The sequence below is a fragment of the Schistocerca cancellata genome, chromosome 2, assembly GCF_023864275.1.
Source record: "Schistocerca cancellata isolate TAMUIC-IGC-003103 chromosome 2, iqSchCanc2.1, whole genome shotgun sequence".
Lineage (NCBI taxonomy): Eukaryota > Metazoa > Arthropoda > Insecta > Orthoptera > Acrididae > Schistocerca > Schistocerca cancellata.
Genome location: NC_064627.1, coordinates 497,812,897 through 497,834,135, shown reverse-complemented (window position 1 = coordinate 497,834,135; position 21,239 = coordinate 497,812,897). Strand labels below are relative to the sequence as shown.

The 21,239-nt window shown below is 42.4% G+C and overlaps 1 protein-coding gene across 1 annotated transcript in view; it reads right to left on the bottom strand.

The window, feature by feature from the left end:
- LOC126155690 (dynein axonemal heavy chain 8-like) overlaps window positions 1–21,239 on the bottom strand; it is a 622,476-nt gene that overhangs the window by 160,324 nt on the left and 440,913 nt on the right. The window contains exon 36 of the mRNA XM_049916245.1: window positions 11,677–12,285. Within this exon, the coding sequence (XP_049772202.1) occupies window positions 11,677–12,285 (609 nt within the window). The remainder of the gene's footprint in view (window positions 1–11,676; window positions 12,286–21,239) is intronic.

The following is a 21,239-nucleotide window of genomic DNA, read 5'->3' as shown; positions in this document are numbered from 1 at the left end:
GAATCCTGGACTGACACAAATTTTCAGCTTTCCCCGCTGATTTAAATCAATGTCCACTCGCAGCTAACATCTTTAATTCCTTTGTGTCTTGATAAACGAATATAAGTTATTGCGTATACGTTTATAGAAAGGACCGTTATTGTATAAACACATGATTGCTGCACAATCACTGGAAGGAGTTATTTCCATAAAATATCTAGCAGTGTGCGTACAGAGGAAATTAAAGAAGAACGACCACGTAAAACTAATCGCAGGAAAGACAGACGCTAGACAAGATTCACTGGAAGAATTCTCAGGAAATGTAGTCCGTACCAAGAAAGGAGGTGGCTTACAAAAGTATAGGTCGACCACTACTTGAAAATTGGTCATCAGTATGGGATTCATGCCAGACAGGATTGACAGACGAAACAGAAAAGTTTCTAGTGTTATATTTCTTTAGGAGGCATGACACCCGCTCCTCTCACCCTCACCCTTTTTTCCAAATCGATCGGCCTGCTGCCTCTGGTGGATGTCGTCAGGCGCATTCTTTAATGTATGTGACGATGTTATCCACGTTCTACCTACAAGGGTCTGAACGTCCTAGAGTTATTTCTACATACACTGTAATTTGAAAGTGATCATTGAGCACTGGGGCGGTCTAGTTAGGCCTCAAAATTCGTGATTTTATTTCATATGCCTTCTGAAGCAACAACAACTTACGACTGATCATATACTGAATCATACTGATCCTCATCTCAAAAACAAAGGCACAGTAACTAACAGGAACCCGAAGCACCTATATGTAAATCAATAAAAACAAATAGTGAGGGGTACAGAAAGTGGTGACGAAGTAGGCATTGTCTGCACCAAGAGAGACGCTGACTACATAAAAAATTTTCATCATTCGGACCAGAGCGTCGAGAGTGTACAGACAGGCCGATGTATCTCAGTGAATTCTGTATGTTTGTATTCGCATCACCTATTTATTTAGCGTCTAGTAACTGTGCTGTATGTGTATTCGAAGGTATTGTTGATTGATTAAGATTCAGTTTTAGAAGCAAGGTCACGTATTAGATAGCTGTGCGTTTATGAGTTATTCTGTTAATTTATTTATGTATTCGCTAAATGTCATATGTAAACATGAGAGTTTATTGTGAGGTAGAGTGAAGGGCGAAAGAAACTGGTACACCTGCAGAAGTGCCGGAACACGACGTGGCATGAACTCGACTAATGTCTGAAGTAGTTCTGGATGGAACTGACACCATGAATCCTCCAGGACTGTCCGTAAGCCGACCGGGGTAGCCGAGCGGTTCTAGGCGCTACAGTCTGGAACCGCGCGACCGCTACGGTCGCAGGTTCGAATACTGCCTCGGGAATGGGTGTGTGTGATGTCCTTAGGTTAGTTAGGTTTAAGTAGTTATAAGTTCTAGGGGACTGATGACCTCAGAAGTTAAGTCCCATAATGCTCAGAGCCATTTGAACCATTTTTGACTGTCCGTAAATCCATAAGAGTACGAGGGGGTGGAGATCTCTTCTGAACAGCACGTTGCAAGGTATCCCACATGTGATCAATGATGTTCATGTTTGGAGAGTTTGGTGGCCAGCGGATGTGTTTAAACTCATAAGAGTGTACTTAGAGCCACTCTGTAGCAATTCTGGACGTGTGGAGTGTGGCATTGTGCTGCTGGAATTTCCCAAGTCCGTCGGTATGCGCAATGTACATTAATGTATACAGGTGATCAGACAGGATGCTTACGTACGTGTCACAGTCGTATCTAGACATAGCTGCGGTCCCATATCATTCCAACTGCACACTCCCCACACCATTACAGAGCCTCCACCAGCTTGAACAGTACCCTGCTGACATGCAGGATCCATTGATTCCATACCCATACACGTCCATCCGCTCGATACAATTTGAAACGAGGCTCGTCCGACCAGGCAACATGTTTCCAGTCATCAACAGTCCAATGTCGGCGTTGACGTGCCCAAATGAGGCATAAAGCTTTGTATCGTGCAGTCACCAAGGGCACACCAGTGGTCCTTCGCCTCCGAAATTCGAAGTCCATATCGGTGATGTTTCGTTGAATGGTTCGCGCGCTGACACTTGTTGATGGCCCAGCATTGAAATCTGCAGCAATAGGCGGAAGGGCTGCACTTATGTGAAGTTGAACGATTCTCTTCGGTCGTCATTGGTCCCGTTCTTGCAGGAGCTTTTTCTGGCTGCAGCGATGTAGGAAACTTGATGTTTTACCGGATTCCTGATTTTCACGGCACAATCATGAAATGGTCGTACGGGAAAGTCCCCACTTTATCGCTATCTCGGAGATGCTGTGATCCTTCGCTCGTGTGCCGACTATAACAACACGTTCAAACTCACTTAAATCTTGACAACCTGCCATTGTAGCAGCAATAACCCATCTAACAAGTGCGTCAGATAGTTGTTGTCGTATATAGGCGTTGCCGACCGCAGCGCCGTATTCTGCCTACTTACATATATTGACGCTTCAGTGTACATTAAGTTTGATTATTCTTACGATTAATGCCCTGGGTTGTGTAAGTTACATCATGAATGAGCCCTGGAGAAAATCTAAAGCACCATGTCTTTTTGGTTGGTTGGTCACCACAAACCCCCTACCTCAAATTCTTTACAATGATTTAATGTTGCAGGTACATTCAGTGGTATATGTGCAAAATGTGTTGCGAATAGAGTTAGTAGTAAAGAAGTAATAAATTAAAACGTCATGCCTGATCCTGAAATTTTACTGCAGGAACAGTGGAACTGTATAGGAGGCAGTCAAATGAAGACAATATAGATAAAAGTAAAGTATATATAATGCCTACTGCTTCAACAGTAATCGCCATAACTGTTATTTCATTTATCCCTCTGTGAGGCAAGACAGTCAGTACCTTCATGGAAAAATGTTTGCGGTTACCTACGGAACCATGATTATGCCCAGACGTGCAACTGTGAACCCGCCCACATGTTGCCAAGGTTACTGCAGAAGTTTCGCTGGGAAGCCCTTACACATCCTCCATACAGTCCCAGTCTCTCCCCATATGATTTCCATACTTTTGGTGTCCTGAAGAAAAGACACTGGTAGGCGTCGATTTGTTTCGGACGAACAGGTGCATGCCTGGGCACAATCATGGTTCTGTTGGTAACCGCAAACATTTTCCCATGGAGGCACTGACCGTCTTGTGTCACAGTGGGATAAATGTATTAACAGTTATGGTGATTCCTTTTGAAATAATAAACAGTACTTTTTCCATCTGTCTCGTTTTCATTTGACTGCTTACTGTAAGCGATACCCTTTCTTCCTTTCATTATTTTGTGGGAGATATTGGTTAGGAAAAGTTTCTAAAACGTCTGAAGTTTTATATTAAGTAATTAAGTTTACTGGATGAATACAATGTGGGTAATCTGCGCACCGCGAGTTACATTACCTCAAGAAATAGACCAAATTTCAAACATTAAAAACTATATGAAGTACTGAAAACAAAATTTTCGTGTCACTGTAAGCCGTTAGATACCTGCAACGGCGACCGGGTGTCTTCAGCTGTTTCGTAATACAGATATTCTGTACACACTACAATTTGAGTAGTATCTGTTGTGCTCGATTTTGTAATGCTCTGTCAAGGGGCTGTAACTATGAACCAACACAAAATCACATACTTCGGCTTAAAAATTGTCTCGGGCTTGTTCAGTGTGTATTATGTCGTCAGATAGATTGAACTGCAAAACGCTTATCAACGTCCTTGTCTATTCGAATAAAATTTCGAGTTCTTCCAGTATTTTTGTTGGTCACCATGTCTGATACTAGACATAATCCAAAAACCGAGAAGACCAGGCAAGAGAAATAACCACATAGAACTGATCTCATGAAAGGCAGATGCCGGACTAAGACTCATTGGATGAATCCTCAAGCAAATGTTATCCATTCACGAAAGAGGTTAGCTAGAAGAAACAGAGCAAATCCAAACAGGAGGAGCGCGCTCCGTCACAGGTTCGTTTGAGTGCGAAAATATCATGGAGATTCTCATTTGTGCATCACGGAATGGTTTACAGTTTAAATTCAGAGAGCGCACGGTTCCAGGAGAGTCAGCGAATGTATTGCCTCATCTTAAGTATATCTCGTGGAAACACCACGCAAGTAAAAATTAGAGAAATTCGAGTTCATATAGAGCAGTGGTCGACAAAGTGCGGCCCGCGGGCCGCTTGCGGCCCGAATCAAGTATTCGTGTGGCCCGCGATTCTCAGCCGTATGCATCTGACAACTAACAGCCGAATCCAAAACGTCAATTAACGTTAAGAAATGTAGTTTTCATGCCTAGTAACAAAAATACTTACACAGCCAGTTACGATTTTAAGATGTGCTTAATTTTAATCGAAGTTGATGAATTCGTCCATGAGCAAAGTAAAGTTGGCCGCTTAACTTAGGGGTATAGGGGTCAAGTGGCGCGGCCACTGTTGTGTTAAGTGGGAAACGTTTGTTGTTTTGTCTTCCAGTACCGATAACTCACGTGTGCGAGCGTCTCGTAGCGATCAGCTGCTACGGTATGAATTTTGAGACGGAAGTAACATGGATTTGTGAATGCGTGTTACAGAGACGATCATCTTCAAATGTGGTACTTACTTGCAGCGAAGAACATTACATTAAAGATCTTATAATACAGTGCAATGAGTAGAAGAATATTGACAGTCAAATAGTTCAAATGGCTCCTAGCACTATGGGACTTAACATCTGAGGTCATCAGTCCCCTAGAACATAAACCTCACTAACCTAAGGACATCACACACACCCATTCCCGAGGCAGTATTCGAACCTGCGACCGTAGCAGTCTCGCGGTTCCAGACTGAAGCGCCTAGAACCGCTCGGCCACCGCGGCCGGCGACAGTCAAATCACATGTCATAGTGTCTCATATTGAATAAAGTTTGAAACATAAGTAGAGTTAGTTTTATTAACCAATCAACCATCCGTTCACACTGACAACACAAGACGTAGTCAGGCAAAGCTGTGCTACGACTTTGGGGTCGCTGAGGTTGCAACGATCTGAAATAGGGAACAGCTGAATTGAAGTGGTCTGAATGGTACCGATTTTTAATGATCACTGCATGGGGGCCAGCTGCCAACTTATCGCGTCCTTGCCACAACTAATCTACTGGACGCTCGCAACTTACCGATTTGTATAGCTTGTTGTTGTTGTTGTTGTTGTTGTGGTCTTCAGTCCTGAGACTGGTTTGATGCAGCTCTCCATGCTACTTTATCCTGTGCAAGCTTCTTCATCTCCCAGTACCTACTGCAGCCTACATCCTTATGAATCTGCTTTGTGTGTTCATCTCTTGGTCTCCCTCTACAATTTTTACCCTCCACGCTGCCCTCCAATACTAAATTGGTGATCCCTCGATGTCTCAGAACATGTCCTACCAACCGATCCTTTCTTCTAGTCAAGTTGTGCCACAAGCTCCTCTTCTCCCCAATTCTATTCAATACCTCCTCGTTGTCAGGAGAAAGAAAACTGGCGTTCTACGGATCGGAGCGTGGAATGTCAGATCCCTTAATCGGGCAGGTAGGTTAGAAAATTTAAAAAGGGAAATGGATAGGTAAAAGTTAGATATGGTGGGAATCAGTGAAGTTCGGTGGCAGGAGGAACAAGACTTTTGGTCAGGTGAATATAGGGTTATAAATACAAAATCAAATAGGGGTAATGCAGGAGTAGGTTAATAATGAATAAAAAAATAGGAGTGCGGGTAAGCTAAACAAACAGCATAGTGAACGCATTATTGTGGCCAAGATAGATACGAAGCCCATGCCTACTACAGTAGTACAAGTATATATGCCAACTAGCTCTGCAAATGATGAAGAAATTGATGAAATGGTTGATGAGATAAAAGAAATTATTGAGATAGTGAAGGGAGACGAAACTTTAATAGTCATGGGTGACTGCAATTCGAGAGTAGGAAAAGGGAGAGAAGGAAACATAGTGGGTGAATATGGATTGGGGGCGAGAAATGAAAGAGGAAGCCGTCTGGTAGAATTTTGCACAGAGCATGACTTAATCATAGCTAACACTTGGCTCAATAATCATAAAAGAAGGTTGTATACATGGAAGAAGCCTGGAGATACTAACAGGTTTCAAACAGATTATATAATAATATATAATGGAGATTTAGGAACCAGGTTTTAAATTGTAAGACATTTCCAGGGGCAGATGTGGATTCAGACCACAATCTATTGGTTATGAACATTAGATTAAAACTGAAGAAACTGAAAAAAGGTGGGAGTTTAAGGAGATGGGACCTGGATAAACTGACTAAACCAGAGGTTGTACAGAGTTTCAGGGAGAGCATAAGGGAACAATTGACAGGAATGGGGGATAGAAATACAGTAGAAGAAGAATGGGTAGCTCTGAGGGATGAAGTAGTGAAGGCAGCAGAGGATCAAGTAGGTGAAAAGACGTGGGCTAGTAGAAATCCATGGGTAACAGAAGAAATATTGAATTTAATTGATGAAAGGAGAAAATATAAAAACGCAGTAAATGAAGCAGGCAAAAAGGAATACAAACGTCTCAAAAATGAGATCGACAGGAACTGCAAAATGGCTAAGCAGGGATGGCTATAGGACAAATGTAAGGATGTAGAGGCTTATCTCACGAGGGGTAAGATAGATACGGCCTATAGGAAAATTAAAGAGACCTTTGGAGAAAAGAGAACCACTTGCATGAATATCAAGAGCTCAGATGGAGACCCAGTTCTAAGCAAAGAAGGGAAAGCAGAAAGGTGGAAGGAGTATATAGAGGGTCTATACAGGGGCGATGCTCTTGAGGACAATATTATGGAAATGGAAGAGGAGGTAGATGAAGATGAAATGGGAGATATGATACTGCGTGAAGAGTTTGACAGAGGACTGAAAGACCTTAGTTGAAACAAGGCCCCAGGAGTAGACAACATTCCATTAGAACTACTGACGGCCTTGGGAGAGACAGTCCTGACATAACTCTACCATCTGGCGAGCAAGATGTATGAGACAGGCGAAATACCCTCAGACTTCAAGAAGAATATAATAATTCCAATCCCAAAGAAAGCAGGTGTTGACAGATGTGAAAATTACCGAACTATCAGTTTAACAAGTCACAGCTGCAAAATACTAACGTGAATTCCTTACAGACGAATGGAAAAACTGGTAGAAGCTGACCTCGGGGAAGATCAGTTTGGATTCCGTAGAAATGTTGGAACACGTGAGGCAATACTGACCATACGACTTATCTTAGAAGAAAGATTAAGGAAAGGCAAATCTACGTTTCTAGCATTTGTAGATTTAGAGAAAGCTTTTGACAATGTTGACTGGAATACTCTCTTTCAAATTCTGAAGGTGGCAGGGGTAAAATACAGGGAGCGAAAGACAATTTACAATTTGTACAGAAACCAGATGGCAGTTATAAGAGTCGAGGGGTATGAAAGGGAAGCAGTGGTTGGGAAGGGAGTGAGACAGGGTTGTAGCCTCTCCCCAATGCTATTCAATCTGTATATTGAGCAAGCAGTGAAGGAAACCAAAGAAAAGTTCGGAGTAGGTATTAAAATCCATGGAGAAGAAATAAAAGCTTTGAGGTTTGCCGATGACATTGTAATTCTGTCAGAGACAGCAAAGGACTTGGAAGGGCAGTTGAACGGAATGGACAGTGTCTTGAAAGGAAGGTATAAGATGAACATCAACAAAAGCAAAACGAGGATAATGGAATGTAATCGAATTAAATCGGGTGATGCCGAGGGAATTAGATTAGGTAATGAGACACTTTAAGTAGTAAAGGAGTTTTGCTATTTGGGGAGCAAAATAACTGATGATGTTCGAAGTAGAGAGGATATAAAATGTAGACTGGCAATGGCAAGGAAAGCGTTTCTGAAGAAGAGAAATTTGTTAACATCGAGTATTGATTTAAGTGTTAGGAAGTCGTTTCTGAAAGTATTTGTATGGAGTGTAGTCATGTATGGAAGTGAAACATGGACGATAAATAGTTTAGACAAGAAGAGAATAGAATCTTTCGAAATGTGGTGCTACAGAAGAATGCTGAAGATTAGATGGGTAGATCGCATAACTAATGAGGAGGTATTGAATAGAATTGGGGAGAAGAGAAATTTGTGGCACAACTTGACTAGAAGAAGGGATCAGTTGGTAGGACATCTTCTGAGGCATGAAGGAATCACCAATTTGGTACTGTAGGGCAGCGTGGAGGGTAAAAATCGTAGAGGGAGACCAAGAGATGAATACACTAAGCAGATTCAGAAGGATGTAGGCTGCAGTAGGTACTAGGAGATGAAGAAGCTTGCACAGGATAGAGTAGCATGGAGAGCTGCATCAAACCAGTCTCCGGACTGAAGACCACAACAACAACAACAACCTCCTAAACTGATTCCCTCAGCTTCACTCGACTTAATTCTACAACATTCCATTATCCTCGTTTTGCTTTTGTTAATGTTAATCTTATACCCTCCTTTCAAGACACTGTCCATTCCGTTCAACTGCTCTTCCAAGTCCTTTGCTGTCTCTGGCAGAATTACAATATCATCGGCGAACCTCAAAGTTTTTATTTCTTCTCCATGGATTTTAATACCTACTCCGAACTTTTCTTTTGTTCTCCTTATTGCGTGCTCCATATACAGATTGAATGACATCGGGGGGAGGCTACAACCCTGTCTCACTCCCTTCCCAACCACTGCTTCCCTTTCATACCCCTCGACTCTTATAACTGCCATCTGCTTTCTGTACAAATTGTAAATAGCCTTTCGCTCCCTGTATTTTACCCCTGCCACCTTCAGAATTTGAAAGAGAGTATTCCAATCAACATTGTCAAAAGCTTTCTCTAAATCTACAAATGCTAGAAACGTAGGTTTGCCTTTCCTTAATCTTTCTTCTAAGATAAGTCGAAGGGTCAGTATTGCCTCACGTGTTCCAACATTTCTACGGAATCCAAACTGATCTTCCCCGAGGTCGGCTTCTATCAGTTTTTTCCATTCGTCTGTAAAGAATTCACGTTAGTATTTTGCAGCTGTGACTTATTAAGCTGATAGTTCGGTAATTTTCACATCTGTCAACACCTGCTTTCTTTGGGATTGGAATTATTATATTCTTCTTGAAGTCTGAGGGAATTTCGCCTGTCTCATACATCTTGCTCACCAGATAGCTTAACAATTAATAATAAGATTGGTACACATGCGTCCCGAGGTGTATTCCCTCAATGGGCTCTCCAGCAAAAAGGTTTGACGATCACTGGTATAGATCATTCTTGCCGCACATCATTCACGGCGATAGCAGGGAAGTGGGGAAGTGGCGGTGCTACAGAAATGTCCTCTGCCACACACCATCAGATGGTTTGCAGAGTATAGATGTAAATGTCGGATGTAGTCATAATTTTCACCATCTGTGCATTGTGGAGACCTATTACTTTGACTGATGGTTTGCATATACAGTATCAAATTGCTTACCTTCGGAGTATCGTCTGAGTTATGCAACTGGATTCGCGATTTCGTGTCAGAGTCACTGTTAGTAGTAATCGATGGAAAGTCGTCGAGTAAAACAGAAGTGATATCTGGCGTTCCCCAAGGAAGTATTATAGGACCTCTGCTGTTGCATATCTATATAAACGATTTAAGAGCCATCTGAGCAGACCTCTTAAATTGTTTGCAGATGATGCTGTCGTTCACCGTCTTGTCTGGTAAAGTCGTCAGAAGATCAAAACTAATTGAAAAATGATTTAGAAGAGATATCTGTATGGTGCGCAATTGATTCTAAATAAGAAAAAGTTTAAAGTTATCCACGTGAATACCAAAAGAATACATTAAATTTCGGTTACACAATGAATCACACAAATCTAAAGTCTCTCAAATGAACTAAACACCTAGCAATTACAGTTATGAACAAGTTAAACTGGAGCAATCACATTAGATAATTTTGTGCGGAAGGCGAACCAAAGACTGCGTTTTATTGGCAGAACTCTTAGAAGAAGCAACATGTCCACTAAAGAGACTGCCTATACTACGTTTGTCCGTCCTCTGCTAGAGTACTGCTGTGGGGTATGGAATCCTTACCAGAAAGGATTGACGGAGAACATGAGAAAGTCCAAAGAAGTGGAGCTCGTCTTGTATTATCGCGAAATAGGGGAGAGTATGTCACGGATATGACACGCGAGCTGGGCTAGCAATCATTAAAATAAAGGCGTTTCTCGTTATGGCGAAATAGTTTCACAAAATTTCAGCCACCCATTTTCTCCTGAGAATGTGAAAACATTATGTTGACGCCAACCTTCATAGGGAGAAATGATCGTCGTAATAAAATAAGAGAAATCAAAGTACATATGGAAAGATTTAAGTGTTCATGTCTCCTGCGCGCTGTTCGAGTGTGGAACGATAGGGAATAGTCTGAGGGTGGTGCAGTGCCAGCAGACCAGTCATGTAGATGCAGATGCAAATGCCCTCCAGCTCACACAAAATAAGCCATGATACTACAGATAAACAACAGCTGAATGTCTGCTTGTTAACAAAAATGGACCAGAAGAGAAGTTGAATTACTTCAAATGAGGAGCTACAGCAGTTTCAATAGCACCCAAACCTCCAGATGTCAGACACTGATATAGGTACCAAACTCTGTCTGTCGATAAGAGTATCAACCAAAACTCCGATTTAGTTCACGTTGTGTGCTGTCGTCTAGTAGAACATGCGTAAACGGTAATTAAAAGTAACACCAGAACTACGGAGTGTACGAAAAGCCTATCTGTGAGCAATTGATTCAAAGATCTCGCGTAGGTGAGATGGTAGAGCGTTAGATCCACGTTCCGAAGGGTCCGTGTTGAAACCCCACTGGTTACAGTTTTTTTTATAACTGTTTATGCGTGGAACTGTTATACGGGAGAACATTTTTCTGGTAAGTAAAAGAACTTTACGGAGTTTGTAGCAATGTTCTTTTGGCAGTCCGCTTTTGCTTCGTTAGTTGAAAGTAGCAAACCTGAAGGGTACATTTGTATAGGCATGTCCGACAGAACACCACACCTTTCTATACAAGTGTTTGTCACTTTCAACTAACGAAACGAAAGTAAACTACCAAAACAACATTGCTACAAATTCCGAAAAGTCCTACTACATGTCAGGAATATGTTCTCGCATATAACAGTTTCACGCGTAAACAGTTAAAAAAATGTTCAAATGTGTGTGAAATCCTATGGGACTTAACTGCTAAGGTCATCAGTCCCTAAGCTTACACACTACTTAACCTAAATTATCCTAAGGACAAACACACACACCCATGCCCGGGGGAGGACTCGAACCTCCGCCGGGACCAGCCGCACAGTCCATGACTGCAGCGCCTAAGACCACTCGGCTAATCCCGCGCGGTAAATAGTTTAAAAAAAGTGTAACCAGTGATGTTTCAGCATGGCACCTTTGGTACGAGAATCTAAGGCTCTACTAACTGACCTAAGCGAGATCTTTGAATTCATTGCTCACAGATATGCTCTTCGTTACCCCTTAGTTCTGGTGTTACTATTAGTTACCGTTTACGCGTGTTCTACTGGATGACAAAACATAGCACGAACTAAATCGGTGTTTTGGTTGATATACTATCGACGTACAACGTTCGGTAGCGATCTGAGTGTCTGACATCTGGAGGTTCGGGTGTAAGGGTGATTCTAGTGTCGGCAGGACGTACCTGTTGCAAGATGTACTGATAATGACGAAGGTTGGACAACTGCACCAGGTTGAGCCACGCCATGTCCGTGATCCACTGGACGGGTTTGGGAGTCACGGCATTCAGATCGAGCGCCGCACCCCCTTTGATGAATGTGTTGAACTCCTCGTGCGACACGTACTCCCGCTCCATGTCTACCTTGAGCGACAGCAGCAGGGTGAACATGAACTTGTGGTCCTCGTATAAGCCGCGGCACTTGTACCGGAACAGTTCGAATGTCATGTACTCTATGATGGACGCTATCCGCTTGGACGTCGCGAGGCTCTTCTCAGAGCGCTGCATGGAGATGTCGAAGCGCTCGAGGAACTGCACCAGGGACGTCTGGTACATGCAGTTGACCATGGCCATGTCGACGATCAGGAAATAGAGTACGCTGCCCCGCGTCGCCACTGGCCGGAACTCCTCACGAGCCGTGTTGATCTTGATCTCCGTCTCTGCGGCCACCGTCAGCTTCTCGCGCACCTCAGCCGCTGTGTTCTTGGTCACGTTCAGCACCTCGATCACCGTCTCGTCGTCCACCAGTGAGCCTTGCACCGTGGTTAGCTTGTACAGCAGATTTGCTTCAAGCTCCTAAAATTGGAAGAATCAATTAATTAATTTATTATTAATTAATTTATTAATTGATTCATTAATAACACACTGACGAAAATGGAAAATGTAACACCGTGAACACTTTAACCGAATGCTACCAAGGAGATGCTTCGGAATTTCTTTCCCTGTTAGATATGACGATTAAATTTTCATCCTTATGCGTGGTTGTATTGTATTGTATGTACTGGGGACCTAGAAACGAAGGAGAGGCTCTGTCCCAGCTGCAGCCGCAGTGGTCCACAAACCCACGACGACTACCGCAATCCACTTCACCCCTCCGCCGCCCCACACCCCACACCGAACCCAGGGTTATTGTGCGGCTCGGCCCCCGGTGGACCCCCCCCCCCCCCCTCTCCCCAAGGGAACGTCTCACACCAGACGAGTGTAACCCCTATTTTTGCGTGGTAGAGTAATGGTGGTGCATGCGTACATGGAGAACTTATTTGCGCAGCAATCGCCGACATAGTGTATCCGAGGCGGAATAAGGGGAACCAGCCCGCATTCGTCGAGGCAGATGGAAAACCGCCTAAAAACCATCCACGGACTGGCCGGCTCACCGGACCTCGACACAAGTCCGCCGGGTGGATTCGTGTCGGGGACCAGGCGCTCCTTCCTACTCCGGGAAGCCTTGTGTTAGACTGCTCGGCTAACCGGGAGGGCTATACGTGGTTACTTCCAACACTTTCAGTACAGGAAAAAGGCCATTCCTACAGGTGAAGAAAGCTGTGAGTACAAGCCGGCTACTGGCTGTGTCTACAGTTACTGACACGTTTCAAGTGGAGATCGCAACACATCACGTCCAGAGGACATGCACGTGCAGTTTATTACCATCTTTCGAACTTTGAGGAAGGTCGAGTCATTGGCATGAGCATCATCACACATCGCACAAACAGTTGGCTGCAGTGGAATGACTGCAGAATGAAGGGTAATGAGACGGACTCAGGACAACAGCTTGGAAAGAAGAGTACATATGAGACCTTCCAGAAGGACTGCTTCACGAGAAGATCGTAGGATTATTTGACTGACTCTGACGAATAGACGGATGACAACAGCTGAAATCGGGGAAGAGGTTACAGGCAGAGTGTCAGCACCAACCACCAGGAATAGATTACTAGAATCTCGAATTGCCGTTAAGTCATTTATGGCTGACCTCGTGCCACAGACAATAAAGACTTGAATGGTGTAAGACCAGAGGCAACTGGGACAATGAGTAACTGCCTGTGGCGTTCAAATATGAGTCTCGCTTCTGTCTGTGGTGGTCAGATCGATGCCTAGGTGTCTGTATATAATCTGGTGAAAGGTCACAGGGTGCAGTGATTCTCAAGATCCACACCATTCTCACTCTCGGAATCATGGTGTGGGGAGATACTGCATATGACAACATGAATGATTAGGTAATTGTAGCAGGAAGGCAGTATGGTCACCAACAAATTGCAAGAATAGTGAAACCTTGAATGACCAGGGTCCCAAATGGCAATTCTGGTAGGATAGCGCAAGACTCCATTCTGCAGTTCACAACACAGACGCCTCGAGGAATGTATGGGTCCTGCTGAGATGTAAATGTTGGGCTACCACTGTTTCAAATTATAAGATTTTTAAAAAAATGGGAAACATGTGAACATCTTTTGATTTTAAATGGCAAAGTCATTCAACTCTCAAGCCTCGAAAAACAGAAGGAGTTCGCGTTCGTTTGTGCTATGATGTTTAACTAAAAGTTATTTAAAAATGTTGGAATTGAGTGTCTCCTGGCAGCTATGAAGACACTGGAACCCTATATCGCCCTATAAGTCGACATTTTTTTGACTTTACAAACAGTGAAGTCAGTAGTTTTCTAGACACATCATCTTTGCTTAATCAATAACGGCATATACTGTTTCCGTAACATTTGGATGCTGAGTCGTAATAACTGTTTGTTTAGAAAGACAATTCCTCTAAATTGAAAACGTGCGGGAAAATGGGCTAACCCTCAAAGGTAAAGACTTGGAGGTAAGTGTTGCCATCTGTTGCTGGGTACAGGAACTATCGACATTGACATTGGTCTCACCTTTAAGTGATATTTAGGGATGAGACCAATGTCAATTTTGATAGTTTATGTACCCAGCAACAGATGGCAGCAACACTTGTTTCTCAGTTTTTACGTTTGTGCGTTAGTCCGTTCTTGCGCGCATGTCTGCAATTGTTTTACTTTAAAGTAAGAACAGAAGCAAGTATTGGAGAGAGTTGTACCTAAAAGATAGGATATATAGAAACAGATCATTTTTCTTAGTCGGTACTTCAGCCTAGTGACTGATTTTAGAATGAAGGAATGCGCGGTGGACACTGCCATAAGCAGTTGCCGCCATTACCTACAGTTTTTATTGTTGTTATCAAGCTCTACAGGTTTAAGTGCTGTATAAGTTATTTGTAATATATTGTTAATTCTTAAGTTACAGAATTTTATGGCAAGTAAAACTGTATATATTTTTGAAACTAGTTATATAACATGTGGACGGTAAAGCCTGGCTTGTTGATCGTGCACCACCTTGTACCTTGAAACAGTAGGTCTTTCACCATGGAACATGTGATATCTGCAAGTTATCTGAGTTTCGTTAATGTACTAATAATTCTCTTTCTCTTCAAAACGGAAATTTGTGTTAGTTTCGAAGAGCTTCAATTTTTAAATGTATTTAACTTATAAATGGTTTTCGATAACACTTGTTCTTAATTCGAGTTCGTTTACTGATACTGGTGTGTAGTAGATCAATAATGCAGTTCCTAGACTATTAAATATAGCGTTAACAATATTTTTTCGACTGCAAAATTGTCATATTTCAGAAGAATATTTGTTTCTAGGCAAATATTGGTATATATGGAAAAACCTTAATTTTTCGGTGTAATTTTTGTAATTTCAGAAAAAGATTGCAGTGCATAAAAAGTGAAAAATACAAGCCGTCATTTAAAAACCGAATGAAAAAATATGCGAATCTTCTATTATTAGAGGCGAAAGTCTGAAAAGTGCCCCAGTATACGACTCTCTTCCCTACAGTGATAATGTAAACCCTGAATACGTAATTGTCTAAAATTAGATGTGAAGTAGACATTGTCATTATGGCCGAATTCTCACTGCGGCTACAGAGCGTACTAGTAAAAGGTACACAGCAGTTTTTATAGACAGAGGTGGAACAGATGTGTACAATGTTTTTTTAATTTTTGTATCGAATACTGTGGTGAGTGCTCTGAGAATATTCATTAGTCTGCTAACGATTTCCAATGCGACAGAGAAGCTCATCCAGACTGCTCGTTATTCCAGGACCGGAGGTCCCGATTGAAAGTTTCTCTCATTCTCTATACAGGGTGACTCACCTACTAGGGGCTTTATGCAACTCGCAACACCTTCAAAAACCACACACGAGATTTTCATATCCTCTTGCTAGCTACTATTAGTCCTATGGCAAAAATAAACAGGATCTTTTTGTAGGAAATTTAATGTAGTTAATTTTGTACTGGGATACGTTATCGCTGGAGGCCACAGTTTTCGAGTCATTCAATAAAAACGCGCTTTTGTACGTTTTTCTTGAATGGCCTCCCAGTACAAAATTTAACTGCATTGAATTTACTAGAAGAAGTTCCTGTTCATTTTTTATGTAGGACTAATAATTTGTACGTAGCAAGCGCGGGAATATGAAAATCTGAAGGCGTTGCGAATTGCATAAAACCCGTTGATAGGGGCAGCTGAATCACCTCGTACATTGATAACGTGATAGAACTGTTTTTCACCTGCAGATAGAGCCTAGCGCTTTACTCTATTCAACCACTCGTCTAGCTTCAATATTCTTGTATGATGCTTTCAGATATTAGTTAAATGCTTTGAAACGTTGTTTTTGTTCATCCCCAGAAATTGCATGATATCATGTGAAATTCCACTCGCGGCCACAGTTGGAACCCCCTTACGCCATCGTCACACGAGACGAGTTAGCTAACATTACTTCCTGCTACAGTGTGGGGCAAATAAAAGTGGCTGGACGAGTGGATGCGATTGAACATGAATATATAAATATAACCACATCCCGTGACGCGTACACCACGTTTAAGGCCGCCACGTAATTCACACTGGTTCAGAGCTTACAAGGGAAACACTCCATCGCACGCCCTTCCGATTTAGTGGTAAGAGGGTCCAGTGGACAACCCGTCAAAAACTGAACACAGATCAAGCATGAAAACAGGAAGAAGGTGTACTGGACTGAAAAAAAGCAAAATAGAAACAGTGAACAGCCCAAGAACAAGAAGTGCAAAATAGTGCAGCTGGGAAGACAAATGGCGTCGTGGTTAAGGTTTTTTTTATTTTTTTTTTTTATTTTCGCTGTTCGCTTTATTCAAATTATACCCATGGCTTGGTGTAACGTCCATTTGCAACAGCGAGGTGTAAGGCAAGGACCTATAATGAAAGTTGCTTCTGCACAACTACTCTATTAGCAGCCGAATGGATGTGGCTTTCGAATCTGAACAGCAAACGTTTGATGACTAGACGACAAGTCAACCGAATCCTCCACCGGAAAACACGTCTGGTGTGTCATACATGGCATTACGTGTGTCATACCATAGGAATCTCTTATCTACACATCTTAGGTGTTCGTATGAATGTGATCAATCCCAAGGAAATGATGAAGACATTATAGTTTGTCACATAGCTGCAACAAAGGAACACGTCAGTTTCACAATCACACAGTTTCTCTTCTTCTTCTTTTCTTTTACTGTTCAACCCTGAGGCTGGTTTGCAGCAGAGCGCCATTCCCCTCTTCTGTCTGCCTTCCTCTTAATTTCCACGTACGTGTTACATCCAACGTCATCATGATCTGTTGCATGTATGATATCCTTGGTCGCCCCCGCCGATTCCTTCCCTCAATAGCTCCTTCTGCTATTCTTCCAATGATGTTCTTGTGTCGTAGGATGTGCCCTACAAGTTTGTCTCTTCTTGTTTGAATGTGTCTCCACAGAGATCTGGTTTCCTGCACTCTTCTGAGCACCTCTTCATTTGTTACTTTGTCTCTCCAGCTGATCTTCATCAACCTTCTATAGCACCACGTCTCCAGGGCCTCTAGCCGTCTTCTCTCTTCTCTTCCAATTGTCCAAGTTTCACATCCGTATAGGGCCAGACTCCAAACGAAACCTTTATGAAACGTCCCCTTAGAAAAATTAATGAATTACTGTGCTGGTAAACCCCTTACGTTATTTGATTTTCAAACAGCTGAGCAAAACTGAACGTACTCAGACATTTCTCTCTTTACTTATTCTGATCATCACTAAACTAACACGCAATGTTTTTAGCGCAACGCAATCTGACTTTCAATAATTCCTACAAAAGAATGGCCCTGACTGACAATAACCTATACCTTTCATGAATCACTTACCTCACAAAAATCTTCGTTACTCAAACTACTGCAATACAGCGAGCGCCAATACTGCCAGCTAAATAAAAGACTCTAACTACTGAAGTCACTAACTACTGATAGGCATAATTAGCAAATGAAAGATTTTGATAAAGAACAAACAATGTATTTACCTTAACAGTACTCAAAAGTCATAATATGTATATCAATTCATGACATACAGTCTTACAAATTTACTGTCTCTGATGGACACACGCCCAGATCATCCGCTCTCAAAATTCCGCCATCTCTCTCCCCACATCCACCACTGCTGGCGGCTCACCTGCAACTGCGCAACGCTACGCGCTGTTCACAACTAACTGCCCACTACAATAGAGAATTTTTCAACAATGCAAACCAGACACAGACTGCACACAGCACAGCCAGTGATTTTCATACAGAAAGCTACTTGGCGTTACCAATATAAAAACCTAAACAGCCTACTTACATAGCCCCCATGCTCCCCACAAAAAATTTTACAAATTGTTTTGGGCAGTGGCCAATACAGATTTGAAGAAATTTTTCATAATCTTTCATGATACGTTTCCTTATTTTCAGACTGATGTTGTTGCTGGTGAGTAAGTTCCTTCTCCGATTAAGTGTAATTTTGGCCTTTTGTATTCTGCTCGCAGTTTCTCTTAGCTCTGTCAAAACGTATGTTTTTAACGTTTTTTAAGTTGCGTCCCGTTCTGAAAATCTTGATTCATGAATTCCTTTGTTGTAACATAGTTCACATCCGCGTATTTGTTGTTTTCATTTCTGCGAGACGTCTGTATGGTATCTCGCCTGCTCTCACTATTCGTCACATTTACTTGCGACAGTAACGTATTCTTACCACATGACTCATATTCTATAACCAATGTATTGTATGACAACTGCCAAGACTACAGAAAGAGAACAAACAGTTCAGTGACCCGACCGACACTTCGCAATGTTGTGAAAAAATAAATATATAGCACTAGGGAGTTTTGGACACAGCTCGCCCCTTTGTCAGTCCAACAGGATGACCACGTTGCTATTTCCAGCTGCTCATTATTGCACTTATGTTGTTGGACCGTTCACTGTTTGTATTTTGCTTTTTTTTTCACTGTTCAGTACACCTTCTTCCGTTTTCATGCTTGATCTGTGTCCAGTTTTTGACGGGCTATTCACTAGGCCGTCTTACCAGTATATCTGAGGGAGATACGATGCGGAATTTCCCTTGTTAGTGCGGCCTCCTGTGTCAGTGTGAGTGGAGCAGTGCAAAGAAGACGATGGTACTCACAGTGGAGCAGTGGGTATTCGTTGTGGAAAGTTACGTGACAACAAAGTCGTGAAGACGGTGTGGTCAGTTGTCTGCTGAGAAGTTTAATGATGTCAAAGTTGCAGCAAAGAGTGCCACTCAACGATTAGTCCGAAAATGGCGTCAGACAGGATCTGTTTTGAACAAGTCAAATAATATGCCGAAATGTGGCTGCACTTCACCAGAAAATGCTTCAAAGCCCTACGAAATCAGCCCGTCGCCCGTCACAAGAGAGCGGCATATCAGGTCGATCTTTCGGATGAATATTCCACCTGGATCTACACGTGCGTCCCTACGAAGTGTCTGTTGTTCATGCATTAAAACCAGCAGATGCTCTTCGGTGCCTCCAGTTTGTTAGTGGCTGTCCACTGAGATAACAATGAATGGCTTGGACATGGATCTATTCTTAATGTCTGATGAAGCCTGGTTTCACCTAAGTGGTTATGTCAACTCACAGAATCACAGGTCCTGGACAGCGGAGAATCTGCATAACTTCCACGAAACACCATCGAAAGACTGGGGTTTGGTTTGCTGTGTCTGCACGCCGCAATATTGGTCCCATCTTCTTTCATCGGACACTGACTTCGGCACGTTACATTGCCAACATTTTGAACCCATTTGTGGCAACATTAACGGAGGAGGAAAAGACCTACAGTTACGTCCAACAGGATGGAGCAACTGCCCATACAGCCGGCCGAACCCTGGAACACTTTTACCCTATCTTCACGCCTGACAGAGTTGTTAGCAGAGATCAGCCTGGTCGCGGTCCTAGCTGGCCATCCAGGTCAGCGGAACTGTCAGTGTGCGACTACTTTCTGTGAGGAGACCTCAAGTCTAAGATGTATCGTGGCAACCTTCATAGTCTTCAAGAATTACAGCAGATTCGGATGAGACTGATGCAATTCCAGCAGTACAGCTTCGGTCTACATTCAGCAAATTGCTGATCAGGGTCCAAAAGTGCCAAGAGATGAATGAATGGTGGTCACTATAAACATCTGCTATAGTCACGTTAGTGCTGTATTACCTCCCTCTGCTGTGTTTTGTACCCTGAACTCTGTTCTCCAGTCCACTTTTATTTTCCTCATCCTGTATTTCACGTTGAAGAGCCATTCCGTCTCGTGAAACACAAAAGAAATTCTGCGACAGTTTGGCAATGTGCCACGTAAAGTAGAGCCTATAAGAAGCTAGAACGTTCCCTTCGTCACGAGCGGAAAACGTGACGTCATAGTGTACTCGTTTTGATCTGTAGAAGTCCATTATTAGACGTGTTTTATGTTATACCTTACACTCTCTAAATAAATGCTGTTTCTAAGCACCAACACATTGAATGTTTCGAGAACGAATCGTTATTGGTACGATCTGTTGTAATAAAATTACGGGAAACAGCATAATGGTGGTTAAAGAATTTTCGTATTTAGTTATCTTCGCATTACAATTCACGTGTTATGAAAGCAAGCCAGTTTAATGCAACGGCACACTGAAGATTCTTCAGAAACATATAGTTCTTGTTAGGATTTGTTATAATTAAATGTCAGTTAATAACATTTCCGTGATTAAAGTCTTTTTAGAAGACTGTAATGTAAAATATAACGTCACTCGTTGAACAGCTTCTGGGGTGTAGTTTTGGTAGAGGTGCCACATTATGGATTAGAGGACAGAGGGCTGTGTCGAATTGTATCCAATTTATTTTCACTTCGGCGTTTTGTAAACGATTGTGTGACTTTCTTATGAAACTAATACAAATAATTTCTGTAATATTTGATGTTATATCGGTGTAAGTGCATTCTCTGCCAGGAGTGAGTTTCTTCGATTTCGTGAACTTTTATTAGCTGATGTTCTTACTGACTGGACATGTACCTCTCCTTTTTGTCATTACATGTTCACGGATATTGAAGTTTTTGTCTACCACTGACAGAGCAACGTGACTAACAAATGGACAAGAGAGGGAGTGAGTCTGTTCGATGTGGTGAACTTTTATAAGCTGATGTCCTTACTGACTGGACATGTGTCTTTGCTTTTTGTCATTACGTGTTCACGGATGTTGAAGTTTTTGTTTACGACAGGAAGAACAATATAGCTAACAAATGGACAAGAGAGGAAATGTGCGTTTTAATAGAGATAACGTGGAAATTTCATGCGCGCCCATCTTCGTAAACGAAATGCATGGTTTGCGAGCTAAATAAAACCGACAACTGCCACTGGAGAGCGCTGAGAGCGCAAAAACACGTTAACCAGCTCGTTCCGTG